The sequence below is a fragment of the Halichoeres trimaculatus genome, unplaced genomic scaffold (assembly GCF_033239565.1).
Source record: "Halichoeres trimaculatus isolate MK-OKI-2021-1 unplaced genomic scaffold, fHalTri1.1 fHalTri1_scaffold_17, whole genome shotgun sequence".
NCBI lineage: Eukaryota > Metazoa > Chordata > Actinopteri > Labriformes > Labridae > Halichoeres > Halichoeres trimaculatus.
Window position 1 is genome coordinate 7,805,800 of NW_027437195.1, and position 20,164 is coordinate 7,825,963.

The 20,164-nt window shown below is 40.7% G+C and overlaps 1 protein-coding gene across 1 annotated transcript; it reads left to right on the forward strand.

Annotated features, from left to right (window-relative positions):
- Positions 1 to 8,394: 8,394 nt before the first annotated feature.
- Positions 8,395 to 16,923, forward strand: LOC141806671 (uncharacterized). The gene is made up of 2 exons (XM_074692300.1): positions 8,395 to 8,719; positions 14,663 to 16,923. The coding sequence occupies exons 1-2, from the start codon at positions 8,551 to 8,553 to the stop codon at positions 16,774 to 16,776; spliced, it is 2,283 nt and encodes a 760-aa protein (XP_074548401.1). The 5' UTR covers positions 8,395 to 8,550; the 3' UTR covers positions 16,777 to 16,923.
- Positions 16,924 to 20,164: the final 3,241 nt, after the last annotated feature.

Sequence of the window (20,164 nt, forward strand, 5' to 3'; positions counted from 1 at the left end):
TAAAAGTTGTTTTTAAAACTCACCTCGTGCCAGAAATAATGATGCATTAAAATCAATACTGTCATCACTTAATGACATGGTTCAAACATTTCACCTCATTATTACAAATGAAGCACATTTTGTGTTTTTCCTGATCAAAAAAGAGGGTTAAGGATCTCTAAACAGCAAAACAAAAAAAGTAGATTTTAAGAATAGAAATACAAAGGCGCTCACAAAGTCAAGTAAATTTTAGGTGGATTTCTTAAGAAATGCACAATAACGCATGCGTGTGAACAAATAAACAGCTAGACTTTAGGGACGCCAAACTACTTGCTCACAGTCGCCCATGTGCATAAATGGTCGCCATGGAAACACATCAGTCCATATATAAGCCTTACACTGTTCTTCGTTCCCTTTGCAATTGAACTTTGACCCAAGTTGACCTTTTGCAAATCCTAGCTGTGGAAAGATGACTCTTTTGAAAGCGCTGGATAGATATCTTCAACAGAGAAAGAAAAAGGAGAAAGAGCTGCTCTAAAAACTCTCTGGTGGACCTCGAGCAGCTCTGAAATGGCCCTCAGCAGACCGCTGATGGACAACAAACACCTGTGGGTGTAAGTGGCCTGTGTGTTGATGAATAACCATACAGGTGTAACATATTTTAGACTGTCTATATAAAATATCTCCCCACAATGTGCGTCAGTGAAACCTTATAAACTAAAAGTGGAGGCTTCTTCAAATGGAATTAGCCTGTGAGGAAAACACAGGTTTGGCTAACATGCCCGTCACATTTTCTTTGTGTAGAAATGTTTGATTAAGATTCTTGTCTGGACAATTTCTGAGGCTAGGTGTAGGATTTACTTAAAGTTAAGATATAAATATAGAACTTTTCTATTTTGATGTGAGGGAATCAAGATGTCAACCAGACCATGTTTCAAACAAAGCTAACTCTTGGCTAGCTAACTGTTTTTATACAGAGATGCTACATTTCATTCTCAAAGCTTGACATGAAGATCCATTTTTATATTTCCTGTTATTCTGAATCCTATTTACTCATTTATCCTTTATTTATGGTTTTGTTAAAATCACTTTGTATCAGTAGTATGAAACAATATTGAAAGAATAATATGGACCACTGCCGTGCTGATCGAAACCATGCAGTCAAACAGGCCTGTGTCATGTTGGATTCTTATTTGTATCTAGCTACAAATGAACATTTCTACATCATCAATTTCCTTGTAAGAAACGTTTTCCCTGGAAAAAGTGAAAACAACAATGCTGTCAGCCACAGGTACTCCATGAATGCATCATACAGTTATTCTCTGCACACAGTGGCACAAACAGAGCTGTAAAGTCAGTGAAATGACCGTTACAAAGGGTCATTTTGTGAAGCTAGCTAATTGTTGTTTGTATTACAGTTACAGTTATAGTCTTCTCATTGTCTGATGAGGTGGTGATCAGGTAGCATTGGTTTCATAGTTGAACGTCACACCTCCAGGTAGAAGATCCTCCCCTATCTACAGGATCAGAAGACTGTGCTCCCTTGTGACAGTGTTACCAAAAACTAAAGTTTGATTGAATGAGGGAAGTGTTATTGTGAATGAAATGAATGAAAGTGCGATTAATGAAATTAAAGGAAATTTTTAGTACGATGAAAATAAATCCCTGTTGTAAAAAATGTAAGATAGGATGGGGTACAATGTTTTGTGTGTGGTTTATGGTTCAAAAGATAAAAAAAAAATACAGGACAAAATTATAAATGGAGGACTTAGGAAGATTTACTGTGGCTTTCGTTTGGAAAGTGGACCCAAAAAATGCGTGAAAGACATTTTAAAAGGACAAGCTGGTTAATTTTCGCTGGAAGGGAATCTTTGCATTATTTAGAGTGGGAAAAGACTGTGTTTGGGGTTCTATTTGAGAAAATATTTCGGTTTGAGTCTCATTACACACCGGGTGTGCAGGAGAGGCGTTCTTTGATTTTTTTATTAAATGGTCAATTTTGTTGGATTTAAACTCCGTCTCGTGAGAGTTCATTGATTTCATTTGTTTAACCTCTCTTATTTGGGTCTGCTTAAATACGCTTTGTTGGCAGAATTTATCAGTTTCCTAAAAGTTTCCCCCTTGAGTGTTTTAACTCTACTCGAGAAGGATCGTGTCGTTACACCCTTATCTCCAGGCCTCAGCTGAACAGGGGGGAGAGCGTCACAGAGCAGGTAAGTACAAAGAGGCCCAGGTAGGACTGTGAGGAAAACCCTGAGGAGAGTGCTCCCTCTACTTCAGGACGCCACACCTCCACCACCAGTGCAGAAGACTACAGGAGCTCTGCTCCATCCACATCAGGCTCCTCCAGAGGAAGAGGACCAGTGGAGAACTGGTTCATGGTGATGGATGACAGCGACTCTGATCAGCCTGTTTCCTCCAGGATGTAAAACCTTTGGACCTGGCAGGACTTTGTTTGAAGCCTCACAAACCGTCCCACGTGTCAGGTGGAATTTGGTAGCATCTAGCTCCATGGCCTCTAGTCTCTGTCTTTATGAAAGTGTTCCTTTAAAAGAGGATTCCTCTTAATGCTAAGTTTTAGGACACGTTTATGAACTGTGCTTTTATCCAAAGCACCTCTGTTTAACATCATCTCTGTTTGATAAGAAAAAAGGTTTAATGAGAGAAACGACGAGCTGAAATCAGGCACTAAAGACCGTTTCTGGATCATAAAGTAAGTAATAAGTAATAAAGTGTTTGTTGTTAGTTTAAAACACAAAACAGTGAACACAACCATCATCAAATCAATATAATGGAGGATTAATGCTGAAACTGAAATCTAATAAATAATATCTACCTGAGACACAGTAAACTGGGTTATATTAATTAGTTTCAGAGTTCATGATCAGATGGGCTCTAGATAAAGGCTAAATAATTCATAAATAATCTAACAATCACGCATTTTACCAGTAAAGTGATCCATGAGCTTCTAAACAGCACACAGAATAAACAGAGAGCAGGTTTTCTTCATGGTGACATGAACAGGTTAAAGGAACAGACATAACTCTGTTACTGTTTATGTTTTACCAGAGTCATTACAGCGCACATGTGCAGACACACAAACAGCTGTTAGAGCTGACTGACAGATGATCCAGAGGTGATCAGCTGATGCCGTCATCACTGAAACACTTGGCTTCATGTGACGCTCCGGAGGAGAGGATGTCCCATTGTTCTAAAGACAAATCTCCTCCATCCTCTCTCCTCTCTTCATTTCCTCACGTCTCTCCATTTCTGGTGGGAGGGACTAAGATCAAGTGAACGACGCAAGTGGAGGAAGGAAGGATGGAACTCTGGAGCTTTGAGATGAAACCATGGACAGACGAAGGAGCTCCACAGGTGAAGCTGAGGCCATAATCAGCAGCAAAACAGAGTCTCCTCCCACCAGTGACTCTCACCCTCCCCACTTTAAACAAATTCACAAATAAACAATATTTACAATTAACTAACACAATGCACATAAACACCAAACAAATACAGATAAAAGAAAAACCCTAATTACCCCATTTCCCCCTAGGGATGGGTACTGAATCAGGTACTTTTATGGGTACCGACCGAATTCTGTCAAAAGTACCGGGTACCGATTCAGGTGAAATCAAAAGGTACCATGTTTAGGTACCCAAATGCATCCTTGTGACTGTGATGGAGTGGAAGAGTAGGTGATTTTCCGTGCTGGACATAAGCACGGCATTGCAAAGTTATATATTGAAGAGGAAATATGTTAAATTGAAAAAGAAAGTGTACTGTATTATTAAAATAATTAATATTTGTACCACATAGACACAAAAAAGTACCAAAAATTGATACCGCTGAGTACTGGTACGGATTGCCAGGTACCGGGCATCGGGGCCGTATCATTTTAAATGTGAAAGGCACCCATCCCTATTTACCCCCTCCTCTCTCTCATCCCTGATCACTAAACTCTGCCTACACTCTGCTGGAGTCCTGCAGCTAATGTGTGCACCCATGCAGCCTGCATGCTTACTACAGCGTTTTCAGTCCCTCAGTATTTTTGTGTACACACAGATTTTTTTTCACTGCGTTTTAAGTGATTTTGGATCAAATTTTGTTGTGTGGGGCCTTAAGCCCTGATCCATCATCGAGGAAAGACACACATTCCCAGCCCCTGCTGGGAGCTTGAGGGTGGGTCAAACCAGTGGAAACTGCCCCTCCTATGCCCTGTATGGAGGAGCAGCACACACTCAGCCTGGAAGAGGTGACAGAGAGAGTGTATCAAGGTTGAGCTTGGTTCATGCTTCACACATTCATGAGGTCCACGTGTCTTCATGTAAATAACCTCATGTTTGCAGCCTTGCCCCCTGGCAGGGTCCTTTTCAGGTGGAAAATTTACATGTTGCATATCTCTGGAAATTTCCAACTTCTGTACTGTGACAAATTTTAGGGTTTAAAACATTTTCTACACATTCAACTAAATTCACACAATAGTGTCTGGACAGCCTATCACACTCTGTACTTATCATCCTTAAAGAGAACTCTTCACAGCCCAACACTCCTGATCGTTCTCACCTGTCCCTGAACGATGCAACGAGCATCCCCCGAATTCATGCAGACCCTGTTTCTGTCTACAGGAATACAACCAGCAGCTATTTTGGCAGAAAACAAGTCCAGGATCAGTTAGATGTTGTGTTTTTTCCACAGTTAAATATTTTCAAGCGTTGAGACAAGAGGAACGTTTCAAACACTATTACAGATAGAGTTTCAAACACTGATGCTCTGCTTTTTTTGCTACCAGATTCACACATAACATGTTTAAAACTCAGTTCATTTACTGTTTATTTCACATGTCTGAGGAATAATTTGTTAATATTGATATTTTAAACATCAGTAAAACGATATTTAGGGCGTTTTTCACACTCAAACCTTGAGAAATCCAGTCCAGTAAAACAAAAAGTTGAGTAAAACAAGTATGAAGGTTGTGCGAGTTAGTGTCCTGATGATTGGAGCCAAAGTAATATCATTCACTAGATGGCGGTAATGCAACGATGGCGTGTGACAACTACCATAAAACACCACAGAAGAAGATGAAGTTTTCCCCTGGAGGAGGAGGACCCGGATGTTGGCGGAAGTCCGAACGCAGAGCTTGAAAGTTGGCGCGTGAAGTCCGTATTGTATCAAGAACTTTTCCAAACAATCAAGTTTTACTATTACATAATATAGGGTGTGATAGATATCCTGTCTACTGTGGTTGGTGGGGAGCGGCAGGGGAACGCCTGCCGACGGCCTGTAAGGTCCGGTAGCGGTGGTTTCGCGCTGCTTGCCGTCTGCCGGAGTCCTGTGTAAAGTGATGGAGAGGATGGTCACCAATAGATTAGTCTATGTCCTGGAAACAACTAACTACTTTGTGAATTACCAAAATGGTTTCAGAATAGGGAGAAGCACACTGGAATCTACTGCAGTGTTGGATCAAGACACCAGAAAAGAAGGTATTAACAAAGAGAGTGTTATAAGTGTATTTCTAGACATTGAGAAAGCATATGATTCCATATAGAAGGATGGCCTGCTCATCAAGCTCCATGGTGCAGGCATTAGAGGCAAAATGTTCTACTGGATAAAGGATTTTATTAATAACAGATCAATTCAAGTCAGAGTTGGAGGGGAGTTGTCTACGGTAGTGGGCATTGAGAATGGTACTCCTCAAGGCTCAGTTATTTCTCCAGTTTTATTCAACACCATGAAAAATGACATTTTTCAACAAGTCCCCTCTAGTTTTGGGAAGTCTCTATTTCCGGACGATGGGGCTTTATGGAAGAGAGGGAGAAATATTAACTATATCTTTGAGCAGATGCAAGGGGCAGTGGATCAGGTTGTCCTGTGGGCAAACAAATGGGGATTTAGAATTTCTACTGCCAAGAGCAATTTCATGATATTTGGAAACAAGAGGAAAATCCCAGAGCTAAGTATCTCTATGTATGGGTGCCCATTGGAAAGGGTTAAGGAAAGGGTTAAGGAATTTAAATTTTTGGGGCTATAGATGGATGTAAGGCTCACATGGAACTATCACATTCGTAAAGTTATAAGTAAATGTGAAAAAGTAATCAATATCCTCCGTAGCCTAGCTGGGAGTGATTGGGGTGCTGAGAGGGAGACATTGTTAATGTTTTATCAAGCCATGATAAAATCAAATTTTGACTATGGATGTGTTGGGGTGGCTGCCAAAACGACTCCCTCCAGGTAAATCGGGTCCAGGCTAAGGCCTTGAGAGTATGCTGTGGAGCCTTCAGAACGACTTCTATCCCAGCTCTATTGGTCAAGATGGGGGAAGAATCCGCAGAGACAAACTGGGGTTCCATTACTGGGCAAAGTTAAGGGGCACCATATGTAGCTCAGCAGTTAAATGTATTTTGGAGGATTCATGGAAGTTCTCAGAGGAAGATAAGAAGACTAATTTCTTCCACCTTGTAAAGCAAAAAGCAGATAGTATTGGGTTAGCCCAGATTGAGGTGTCTGGAAGTGTGTGGTCTCCACAGCCGTTCTGGCAGCTCCGTGAGCCGGTGGTTGATTCGTCTCTTGAAAGCAGTAAAAATATCTCGAATGAACAAGTGGACGAGTTCCTTAATGATTTTAATCAGCATGTTCATATTTTCACAGATGGCTCTAAGGACCCTGTATCAGGGAAGACAGGCCTAGGGGTGTATGTGGCCGGGGGACAATTCCAGCGGAGCATCCGTATTTCAGACAAGGTGGCTGTGGTCACAGCTGAGCTAAAAGCAATCTTATGTGCTCTGGAGTGGATTGAGCATTCAGCTACGTGACAATAGCTATTTTTATTCAAGCGCCTGGTCTTTTTGTCTATTTTTGTCAATAATTTTGTCAAAAAATGCCCTATGTGTAAATCATTTACACCCCTTTTCCAGGGGAAGTAGAAGTTTCAAACTCTGTCAAGTATTTACCATTCTTATTTATGTATTAAAATACCTAAAACTGAGTGTTAAAGGAAAAGGACGAAAACAGAATCGAATTTTCTTCCATTTTCTTTATATAAATTCTTGAAAAGTGCAGATTGAACATTTCTGAGATTGCAAATATTTAATTCAAACTATTTTTCAACAACTCAGTTTCACATTTCTGGAGCTGTCTGAGTCCAAGTTGTCAAAAAGCCAGGCATTTTTTTATTATTATTATTTTAGCAGTGGTAGACTCTGAAACAGTTCCTGTCCACCTGAAGACAGAGACCCACTTGACAAACAATGGCAATAACAATACACAATGGCAAAACTACAAAAACATGGCGACACACCAAAAAACTAGCAAAAATGCGGAAAAAAAACAGTGAAGAACTCGATCAAAAAACACACAAGAATTGCAAAAACATGACAAAATCACTTCGAGGCAAACTATCATTTACAAGATTCGTATTTGTTTACACAGATCACACCTCTAAAACTCTCCTAAACTCCAAGAAAGTGAACCGAAAGTTGATTTGAGCACTCCGCTCTCTCACACAAGCGCCGCCCACTCCTCCTGCTCGTTCCCACTCCCTCCACACGAAGCACTCAGTCATTACCGTAATGTATGTAATACCACCAGAAAGCCCCGTTTCACCGCTTTCAGGGGCACTTTGAATTATTAAAAACTGCACGAGGTAGCGAGGAGTTACGGTAATTTGAAAAACACTTGTGCAGCGGTGTCACCGGTGATCCCGTGGTTTTAGAAGGGTTAAATAGTAAATCTGTTCTGATTCTGCGGCTGCTCTCATGTCTCTGAAAGATGGGAGGTCCAGGGCCCGTCCTGACATTTTGCTGGAGTGCTTGTGCTGCCTTTCTAGAGTCGAAAGATCAGGATGTCTGGTGTGCTTTGTGTGGATGCCCAGACACTCAGGTGTTGAGGGCGATGAAATGGCTGATGCATTGGCTAAGGAGTCTCTGCTTAGGGAAAACATAGAACTAAATATCCCACTGGGAAAGTGTGAATGTTACAGCATGTGTAAGGATAAGCTTGAAGCCCAGTGGCAGATAGAATGGGCAGAGGCGCTTAAAGGTCGACGTTTCTTCTCTTTGCAGACCTCAATTAAAAGCAAGAGGTGGAAATTAAATTCTGGTCAAAGGGGTGACATTGTCTTAACAAGACTCAGACTTGGGCAGTGATTTAAAAGGTGGTTGGAAAACACCCGGATGGGTTATGTCAGCGTGGCAGCCCGGAAACAGTTCAACGTGTCATTTTATCATGGAGCCACTATAAAAGAGAACGACAACAGCTGTTTGTCTGACCTGGGTTTATCAAGCTTTTCTATCCAATCAATTTTCGGTACAGAACGGAACAGAACTGAACTAGTGGCTAGAGCAGTGCTGAAATATCTTCACTCCAGTGGACTGTAGGTAAGAATATAAGCTGTCATCGGCCTGTGGAGGGCAGCATTACGCGCCCGCGTACAGCCTACCGGAAGCCAGAAGAAGAAGAAGGAGGAAGTTTTCCCTTAAAACGAGCCGCTCCTCGTGGGGAACTCTGAAAATCCGCTCAGAGAAAGACACCTTCGATTAGTGATCTTTATCTTCTTTGACTCTTCGGTTTCAGAAGATGTTCAGATTTAAAGAACTTAAAGATTTATTCGAGCGGCGGCTGCACGCTGCGGTCATCAGAGACCTGGGAGAACGAAGAACAGTATCTGGATACGAAGAGGAGCTCCAGCGCCAAAGAAAACTACTGGATGTGATTTTAATCCCTGAGATAAAGCTGCACAGAGCAGGTGAGTTTCTGAAAATGTGTGTGTGGGATATTGTTTCAGGGAATCGAGCCAGTAGCTAAGGTTCACTGACTTAAGCTCTGACCAGGTAATGCAAAAACCACCATGAACACCCCTGGAAATGTGGAATCTACTGTTGATTCATTTTGTGGAAAAGGAAGGCTGATGTGAGCTTTGTGGTGTTTTGGTGATCGTACTATTTCTTCTAATTGATCATTTATTTTTAAGCTTTAACACGAACACAACACGGTAGTCTAACTGCGATCAAGCCAGCCGCACTTTCCACGTTCGCGGTCAAATGAGCCACGCTTACATTTCGAGTGCGCAACCGTTAACAGCATTACGTAGATGCGTCACGCTGTTTGTACTTCCGCTTTTCAAAATAAAGGGATACAAATGAATGTCGTTCATATACCTTTTTTACTGCAACAACGAGGAGACAGATACTCGACAGGCTATGCTAAATAAAGTTCTGATTCAAATATAACACAGAGGCTTTGTTTTCTTAGATTTTGTGTGATGCACAACACTTTTGATCATTAAATCATCAAGTTTTTTACTGCACCAATCTGGAAAAAGAAAATAGCAAAGTATCATATTTATACCAGGAGAATGCATATTTCACCTTTTTTGACTGACTGTAAATACAGTTTGATCAATAATTCCTGGCTGGGGATGGTATATTTGACTTTTACTCATCCAACACTACAGTTGCACTTTGAGCCTGCGTTTGTTGTCTGATGTCCGGTCTCTGGGGCTCTTTCTAATTGTCTGTTGTCATCCTCAGTGAGAATGAATGTCGTAATCATCAAGATAAATATCAAACATGTTTGAAAATTATCGGGGCGGCCCCGACGAGTCTGTGAGACAATCGTGGGGCTAAAGATTCATCTGTCAACCGCTCACACTAGAAGATAATCTTGCCTGAAAGTCGGGCCGATTTTAGCCCCCGACCAGATTTCTTCCCCAATTGTCGGGAGGACCGAATCTGGGTTAAATCGGGGCGAGAGTCCTGTAGTGTGAGCCAGGCTTTAGAGACGGGGCCCAGTAGGAGCGCAGGCTGCTCTAGCATGCATTGAATTGTGTGTGATGTGTTGCCATGGTAACAAGCGGAGTGATACAATGGTGATTTAACTTGCCGAACTAACTGTCAACTGGCGTGCATTCGACCAATCTAATGCACGCCAGAGAACCAAGTAGGGCTCTCAGGTCTGCAGGTAGTCGTCTTTAATGGTACCTAAAGTTAGAACTAAAACATATGGGGAAGCCTCTTTATATTATTATGGCCCCGGTCTGTGGAACAGCCTACCTTAAGACCTGAGGGTCGCTCCTACTGTTCATATTTTTTCAAGTAAACTCAAGACCTGCCTTTTTAGTCTGGCTTTTAGCTGATTGTATTTAGTATAAATTATTGTTCTCATTTTATTCATTTAAATCCTCTTAACCTGTTTTATTTCTCCTTTGAAGACAAGATCTATTACTTCTAATTTAATGACCTGCTCTGCTTTAGCTGTTTTTATTACCCATCGAGTGTAAGGCTATCTCATTTTACCATATTACTTATTCAAATTGTATTTTATTTATTTTCCATGTCCTACAGACAAATTACTCTATCTTTAGACTCACCCTGTGCTCCTCTGCCCTGACTCATACATATCAATAGGGATGGCGAAGTGACTATTGTTAATTTATTATTATCGTTATATAAAAAATCAATAATCATAATCTACTGTTAGCGAGGGCTAGAGTTAAATGTTAACTACCATCAGTAATAAAAACTTTTTGGAAAAACTTCCTGATATCTATTCTTTATTGATGGTTTAAATAAGGACTTCTTGTGTCTTGCTTTACTCCCAAGTCCATGACAAGAAGATAGCCTCCATCATTTTGACTTTCTGTCCAGTAACAAGGAGGAAGAGACGGATAAAGCCTGTCCACCGCTCCTAGCTTAGCTCAAACACTGGGAGTCAATATGAAAGTTTAACCTGTCTCTGCCTCATCATCAGATAAACTTTTCAGCCCTCCAAACAGTCTTGTGTGCCCTTTGTGAGTTGTTCTTACCTCATTAGTTAAGCTAGCTTCTACTATCAAAGTATTATCTTCTTCCACTACTAAACAGATGCTTTGTTTCGCAACTTTTGTTGTCCTAGTACCACAATGGTTTTCACCGGAGATGGGACGTTCTCGAACGAGTCGACTCTTTTGAACAGCACTTTTAAACAAAAAGAACCAATTTGCTGTTCTGTGTCAGCCCTTTGTTTCCAAGCCATTACTGAATGCAAACAGAACAAACTGTAACTGTGAATCAGTTCTCACTGTTCATTTGTAAAAGCTATTCTAAAGACTAGACTTGTTCGGGATTTAACATCTCCCACGAAAACCACCGCAGGTGTGAGTAGTATGTTAAATAGAATTACCTCAAATTATTTAGGGGGCTTAATGATATTTTAGGGGGGCTTCAGCCCCTCAAATTAGGCCTAATGACGCCACTGTTGGGTACAATGTTGCGAGCAGAATTTCTGTGTTTATCCTAAAAGAAATACACACAACAATGAAGTAGTGTGCTTTAGAGTTGAGTGCTTATGCTGCTCCATAACAGTCTTCATCATGAACAGTAATTACATATCAGTCATGTTAGGTTATTCAGTCACTTATTCATAATAAAACACTGTGTTAACAAAACTGAAAATATAATGATGACAGGAAACTAGTGATGTCACGATACCAAAATTAGGAATCGATACGATACCTGCCTAAAAAATTTTGATACCAATACTTCGGTATCTATACCAATAGTCTTCTGTGTTAGATCTGTTATTAAAACTCTTTCACAGATACAACACTTTTAGTGTCATCGTAGGTTTCTAAAGTGAAAAAACTACTCGTCACTTAGTTAAACTGTGTCAACACCACACAGCTCTGTGACTCAGGGCTGTGTGTGCTCCACAGCTCATGTGTTTACGACATTGATCATATGTTGTATCAACTACAAGCAGTGGTGAACTAGTTTGCTTGTCACAAAGTAACTGAAACTCGTTTGACTTTTGTGTTTGTGCATGTTGTTTGAATCTGTCACTCTTGCTCTTAAAGTCCGTGTAAAGCAGAAACAAATTTGTGTTATTAGTTTGTCACAGCAAAGAAACATGTGTCATTAACCACTGAGCCAAATTTGAAAGTTTAAAAAAATTGTTTAGTATATAAAATTAGGTCTCAAAATCATGGAAAAACAAGCACTTCTCTCTGCTGTGAGACGCTGGGGGCGTGTCAGTTAGCAGCACTGAAACCACGCCTACACGCGGGAGGGAGCCGCCTCCGTGTAACTGTGACAGTGACAGCTACACTTACAATGGAAGCTAGCGCTAGCAGCCTCATCGGACGGATCCAGCCCTACCTGTTTGAGCCATCAGAGCCAGAAACTGACTCTGAGTCAGACACTGATAGTGCTCAGCCTCGTTCCTCTCAGTCTCCAACAGAATGGTAAATTATTTCTCACATTTATGCAATTTAGAAAATCTGTATTACTGACTAATAACGTTGTAGCCTAGCCAAAAACAGGCTTTCACTATGTAACAATGAAGAACTAAACGCATTTTTACACTCCACCAGATACTTGTCTGGTCACAGATAAAAAAAAAAAAAAACACATATGTTTATATATATATATATATATATATATATATATATATATATATATATATATATATAGCTTGCCTTTTAATTTATTACTATATTTTCTGCATAAACCTTGTAAAAGTAGTATTAGTATGACTACTACTCAGTTACACTTATCTGTCTTCTGATTAATTTGTGGATTGCTGAATGTCATTACAGCATAGGCTGAGTAAGACAATATGCTTCAGCTGCTTAGGTCTTGTAGTAGCATGCATAATACAGAACTGACAACTGAATTACATGGGTGTGATCCGAGATGTATAATCACTCTCAGGATTTGTACCTTCAGCACAATGCGTTTAATTGCTCAAATTTACAATATTAGCAACATAAGCACATACTTACACTCTCTGGCGGACACGTAATGCCAGTGGCGGAGAAGATAGCACCTGCTGTAGGCGGGATGCAGAGGGTCTGCGGCGGGCACGTAATGCCGGTGGCGGAGAAGATAGCACCTGCTGTAGGCGGGATGCAGAGGGTCTGCGGCGGGCACGTAATGCCGGTGGCCGCGGTGGTGGCACCTGCTGTTGGCGGGATGGAAGGATCCAGGCATTGAAGAGTCGGTTCAGCCCCACTGACCAGCGTCAGTGGACTCTTCAGAAATCCAGACTTTACCTGCTGATAGTTGCTGTAACTATCAGGGGTAAAGTGGACACTGCAGAGACGGGTGTTGGTGGTGATTTTGAACTCGCCACAGTAGCTCCTCTTCACAAAATGGATCCACCGTTTCCTTACTTTTTCATCCGTTGGGAACTTAAACAAGCTAACCGAGCCGTTACCCTGCACACTGTGGCATCCAGGAAAGATGCACGAGCGACGTGGAGGTGACATGTCTGATTAGCTAGCTGCAAACTGTGTAAAGTGTAAGAGATGCGATCCAAAACTCAAGTACGAGCGGGAAGACCGCCGATTCTAATGCGCCGAACGTATTTATACCCCTTCTGCATCAGGGGCGGGTTTATGCTAATGATGGCCGCGTTACGTAACGCGGCTAGCCTTTCTGACCCGCCCATTAAATCCTGGAAACTGAAACTCTGAAATAAGTTCGTGAGGCCTAGCTCCACAATTGAACTCTAAATGGTGGAATGGCTTTTATATGTTGTAAGGCACTTCATTTAGGACCTATTAAAGGTGTTAAGAAGAAAATGTCTGATTTTGCTTTACACGGCCTTTAAAGGAGGTGAGGATGCTGAACGGTGAAGCGCTTCATCATGTTTGTAGTGTTTCCTCCATGTGTGTGTGTGTGTGTGTGTGTGTGTGTGTGTGTCGGTAGTAAGCTTTATAGATGGGCTTTGAAACGTGTATTAGCTTTTAAAGCCGCTGCTTTGCAAACAGAGTAATGCCAAATTTAGTTCCATGCACCGGCTTTTCCGACGAGCTGCGGTCGGTTCACAGGAGCGCTGGAACTGGAAGCTATGTCTGTTACTGAATCTGTACGATCGCATGCTGCTTAAGAAATCAAACAGTGAGCTAGCCAGCAAGAGATTGGATAATTAAGATGCTCGTTAACAACTTTGTCGGACTGAAAACGGCCCAGCATCAACACACGTAGCTCATACAGGCTCACTGTCTAACTTTGCAACAACACACACACTTTGGAAAGAGAACAAGTCTCTGTCCACTCCTCAGAGAGGGGAGAGGACCCAGCTCAGTGGCTGCAGGCTCACAAGTTGCGGGAGTCAAAATGTCTCTGATTCAGACGAAAAATTGACTTGGAGTATCGAATCTTAAAACACATGGTAATGTTTACTGTTTGAAAACAGGGAGTATCAATATTTTCTCAGTATCCGTATATCGTGCAACCCTACAGGAAACCAACACCCCTGACCGTTCTCACCTGTCCCTAAACAATGCAACAAGCATCCCATGAAAACATGCAGAACCTGTTTCTGTCTACAGGAATGCAACAAGCAGCTATTTGGGCAAAAAAGAAAGCCCAGAAAACAAGTCCAGGATCAGTTAGATGATATATTTATTTCACAGTTCAGCCCTTTTTAGGTAATAAGACATGGAGAGAGTATTAGTAACTAAAACCAGAAATAATTTACGTTTTAAATCTAAAAATCTGCTATGTGAACAGAAGAGACATTTAGAGTAAGTAACAACAGTAATCTTCAAAGACATTATATATTTCTCAGTCTGTATCTGTCCATTTATTGGGAAAACAGCAGAGCTGATGATGAAGATCCTGAGTTTTTTTTCTTACAGGTTTGCGTTTCAATAAAGGTAAAATGATCTGATATCTGATTAATATTTGTTCACTGTTTCCTGCAGATGTTCAGCTACTTAAGGTGAAAAAAGAGGAGCTTCCCCCTGAGCAGCAGGAGAGGAGCCCCTATCCAGACCAGGAGGATAATGAGTCCCCACTCATTAAAGAGGAGCAGGAGGAAGTGTGGATCGGTCAGGGAAGGGAGCAGCTTCAAGGTCTGGAGAACGCTGATACCAAGTTCCTTTTCACTTCAGTCCATATGAAGAATGAAAATGATGAAGAGAAACCTGAGTCCTCATTGCTTCATCAGAGAGGAACTGACCATATAGACACAGCAGCTGGTGGAGAGGACTGTGGAAGACAAGAACCTGCAAAGACCACAGATTCAGAAACATCTGCCACAAACAATAAGGATGCTGTAGAGTTGCACAATCATCCCAAGCCTGGTAAAACCAATCATGAGGTTTCTCTGACAATGGAAAAACCTTTCAGCAGCTCTGAATGTGGAAAAGGATTTTTCCGGAAAGGAAGTCTAAAAACACACATGCTTGTTCACTCAAAAGAGAAACCTTTCAGCTGCTCTGAATGTGGGAAAAGATTTTCCCGAAAAAGACATCAGACCACACATATGCTTGTTCACTCAAAAGAGAAACCCTTCAGCTGCTCTGAATGTGGAAAAAGATTTCCCATAAAAGACACACTGACCAAACATATGCTTGTTCACTCAAAAGAGAAACCTTTCAGCTGCTCTGAATGTGGGAAAAGATTTTCTCAAAAACGATATCTGACCGCTCATGTGGTTGTTCATTCAGGTCAGAAACCATTCAGCTGTTCTGAATGTGGAAAAAGTTATACCCAGAAAGGAAGTCTGAAAGAACATATGCTTGTTCACTCTAAAGAGAAACGTTTCAGCTGCTCTGAATGTGGAAAAAGTTTTTTCCACGAAAGATGTCTGACAAAACATATGCTTGTTCACTCAAAAGAGAAACCCTTCAGCTGCTCTGAATGTGGAAAAAGATTCCCCAGAAAAAACGCACTGACCAAACATATGCTTGTTCACTCAAAAGAGAAACCCTTCAGCTGCTCTGAATGTGGAAAAAGATTTCACAGAAAAGACGCACTGACCACACATGTGCTTGCTCACTCAGGTGAGAAACCCTTCAGCTGCTCTGAATGTGGTAAAAGATTTTCTCAAAAACGAGATCTGACCGCACATGTGCTTGCTCACTCAGGTGAGAAACCCTTCAGCTGCTCTGAATGTGGAAAAAGATTTCCCAGAAAAAATGCACTGACCCAACATATGCTTGTTCACTCAAAAGAGAAACCCTTCAGCTGCTCTGAATGTGGAAAAAGATTTCCCAGAAAAAACGCACTGACCAAACATATTCTTGTTCACTCAAAAGAGAAACCCTTCAGCTGCTCTGAATGTGGAAAAAGATTTCCCAGAAGAGACCCACTGACCGCACATAAGCTTGTTCACTCAGGTGAGAAACCCCTCAGCTGCTCTGAATGTGGTAAAAGATTTTCTCAAAAACGAGATCTGACCGCACATGTGCTTGCTCACTCAGGTGAGAAACCCTTCAGCTGCTCTGAATGTGGAAAAAGATTTCCCAGAAAAGACACACTGACCACACATATGCTTGTTCACTCAAAAGAGAAACCTTTCAGCTGTTCTGAATGTGGTAAAAGATTTGCTCAAAAAGGAAATTTGACTGCACATAAGCTTGTTCATTCAGCTGAGAAAACTTTCAGCTGTTCTGAATGTGGGAAAAGATTTTCTCGAAAAGATACACTGACTGCACATATGCTTGTTCACTCAAAAGGGAAATGTTTCAGCTGCTTTGAATCCGGTAAAAGTTGTTTCCATACAGAAGATCTGATTAAACATATGCTTGTTCACTCAAAAGAGAAACGTTTCAGCTGCTCTGAATGTGGGAAAAGATTTTCTCGAAAAGATACACTGACCAAACATATGCTTGTTCACTCAAAAGAAAGACCTTTCACCTGCTCTGAATGTGGGAGAGGATTTAATCAGAGACCAAATCTGATAAGACATATGCTTGTTCACTCAAAAGAAAGACCTTTTAGCTGCTCTGAATGTGGGAAAGGATTTATACAGAGACAAAATCTAGAAAAACATATGCTTGTTCACTCTAAAGAAAACCCTTTATTGCCTTGAATGTGATAAAGAATTTACTCTTATTAGAGATTTGAGCAAACACATGCTTGTTCACCTAAAAGAAAAACCTTTCAGCCTCTCTGCCTGTGAGAAAAGATTTTCCCAAAAAGGAAATCAAACCACACAAATGCTTTTTCATTCCAATGAATGACCTTATGTATGTTTGTTTAGGAATTTGACTTTACATGTTTCTTTCATTAGTAGAAAAACAGGCTCATCTGAATTTTTTTAAAATATATTTTTTTTCATTCCAGTTCTTTATATTTGTCCTGAACATACAAGATGTAAAGTGCCATAATTATCAGTCTCAAGTTCCCAATTGTACTATACTGCACTTTGAATAAAAGTTTAAAAAATACACTCTCAAAGTTGACATTTCTTCACATACATTGAAACGTTATCTGTTGGTTTCCAAAGGGGGTCCCCGGCCAGAGGCAAATGCTGTTTGTGGGGGCTTGTCATATTAAAGTTTGGGAACCCCTGGGTTAGACCGCCTGTCATAAAAACCAGAAAACCATCCAGCACCATGAAGAGCTTTAATCCAAACTCTTTCTCAGAGTTCTCTGCACCTTACCATTTTGGACAGGAGAGGAGAAACATATTTCTGTGTTTTGGACTGAAAGTCACTGAAATCTGGAAATAAAAGACAAATGAAAATAATGTCCTGAGCTATTTTTTTCTGCTGTTTTTTTCAAATACTTTGTTTTAACGTTCACAAATAACACCAGTAATTATATTCTTTGTAACACAGATATGACATAGACTGAATTAGTTAACCACTGTTTGTATTTTGGTTGGAAGATTAAGATGTGAGTCACAGTTCAGTTTTGTTGCATATTTACTGTTTATGGATACATGGTTAAAGATTAAAAGTTGTTTTTAAAACTCACCTCGTGCCAGAAATAATGATGCATTAAAATCAATACTGTCATCACTTAATGACATGGTTCAAACATTTCACCTCATTATTACAAATGAAGCACATTTTGTGTTTTTCCTGATCAAAAAAGAGGGTTAAGGATCTCTAAACAGCAAAACAAAAAAAGTAGATTTTAAGAATAGAAATACAAAGGAGCTCACAAAGTCAAGTAAATTTTAGGTGGATTTCTTAAGAAATGCACAATAACGCATGCGTGTGAACAAATAAACAGCTAGACTTTAGGGACGCCAAACTACTTGCTCACAGTCGCCCATGTGCATAAATGGTCGCCATGGAAACACATCAGTCCATATATAAGCCTTACACTGTTCTTCGTTCCCTTTGCAATTGAACTTTGACCCAAGTTGACCTTTTGCAAATCCTAGCTGTGGAAAGATGACTCTTTTGAAAGCGCTGGATAGATATCTTCAACAGAGAAAGAAAAAGGAGAAAGAGCTGCTCTAAAAACTCTCTGGTGGACCTCGAGCAGCTCTGAAATGGCCCTCAGCAGACCGCTGATGGACAACAAACACCTGTGGGTGGAAGTGGCCTGTGTGTTGATGAATAACCATACAGGTGTAACATATTTTAGACTGTCTATATAAAATATCTCCCCACAATGTGCGTCAGTGAAACCTTATAAACTAAAAGTGGAGGCTTCTTCAAGTGGAATTAGCCTGTGAGGAAAACACAGGTTTGGCTAACATGCCCGTCACATGTTCTTTGTGTAGAAATGTTTGATTAAGATTCTTGTCTGGACAATTTCTGAGGCTAGGTGTAGGATTTACTTAAAGTTAAGATATAAATATAGAACTTTTCTATTTTGATGTGAGGGAATCAAGATGTCAACCAGACCATGTTTCAAACAAAGCTAACTCTTGGCTAGCTAACTGTTTTTATACAGAGATGCTACATTTCATTCTCAAAGCTTGACATGAAGATCCATTTTTATATTTCCTGTTATTCTGAATCCTATTTACTCATTTATCCTTTATTTATGGTTTTGTTAAAATCACTTTGTATCAGTAGTATGAAACAATATTGAAAGAATAATATGGACCACTGCCGTGCTGATCGAAACCATGCAGTCAAACAGGCCTGTGTCATGTTGGATTCTTATTTGTATCTAGCTACAAATGAACATTTCTACATCATCAATTTCCTTGTAAGAAACGTTTTCCCTGGAAAAAGTGAAAACAACAATGCTGTCAGCCACAGGTACTCCATGAATGCATCATACAGTTATTCTCTGCACACAGTGGCACAAACAGAGCTGTAAAGTCAGTGAAATGACCGTTACAAAGGGTCATTTTGTGAAGCTAGCTAATTGTTGTTTGTATTACAGTTACAGTTATAGTCTTCTCATTGTCTGATGAGGTGGTGATCAGGTAGCATTGGTTTCATAGTTGAACGTCACACCTCCAGGTAGAAGATCCTCCCCTATCTACAGGATCAGAAGACTGTGCTCCCTTGTGACAGTGTTACCAAAAACTAAAGTTTGATTGAATGAGGGAAGTGTTATTGTGAATGAAATGAATGAAAGTGCGATTAATGAAATTAAAGGAAATTTTTAGTACGATGAAAATAAATCCCTGTTGTAAAAAATGTAAGATAGGATGGGGTACAATGTTTTGTGTGTGGTTTATGGTTCAAAAGATAAAAAAAAAATACAGGACAAAATTATAAATGGAGGACTTAGGAAGATTTACTGTGGCTTTCGTTTGGAAAGTGGACCCAAAAAATGCGTGAAAGACATTTTAAAAGGACAAGCTGGTTAATTTTCGCTGGAAGGGAATCTTTGCATTATTTAGAGTGGGAAAAGACTGTGTTTGGGGTTCTATTTGAGAAAATATTTCGGTTTGAGTCTCATTACACACCGGGTGTGCAGGAGAGGCGTTCTTTGATTTTTTTATTAAATGGTCAATTTTGTTGGATTTAAACTCCGTCTCGTGAGAGTTCATTGATTTCATTTGTTTAACCTCTCTTATTTGGGTCTGCTTAAATACGCTTTGTTGGCAGAATTTATCAGTTTCCTAAAAGTTTCCCCCTTGAGTGTTTTAACTCTACTCGAGAAGGATCGTGTCGTTACACCCTTATCTCCAGGCCTCAGCTGAACAGGGGGGAGAGCGTCACAGAGCAGGTAAGTACAAAGAGGCCCAGGTAGGACTGTGAGGAAAACCCTGAGGAGAGTGCTCCCTCTACTTCAGGACGCCACACCTCCACCACCAGTGCAGAAGACTACAGGAGCTCTGCTCCATCCACATCAGGCTCCTCCAGAGGAAGAGGACCAGTGGAGAACTGGTTCATGGTGATGGATGACAGCGACTCTGATCAGCCTGTTTCCTCCAGGATGTAAAACCTTTGGACCTGGCAGGACTTTGTTTGAAGCCTCACAAACCGTCCCACGTGTCAGGTGGAATTTGGTAGCATCTAGCTCCATGGCCTCTAGTCTCTGTCTTTATGAAAGTG

Excerpts from the sequence above, each read along its gene's own strand:
- LOC141806671 (XM_074692300.1), top strand. The coding sequence starts at position 8,551 with ATGTTCAGATTTAAAGAACTTAAAGATTTATTCGAGCGGCGGCTGCAC. Across the intron at positions 8,720-14,662 it reads GATAAAGCTGCACAGAGCAG|ATGTTCAGCTACTTAAGGTG; the intron begins GTGAGTTTCTGA and ends TGTTTCCTGCAG.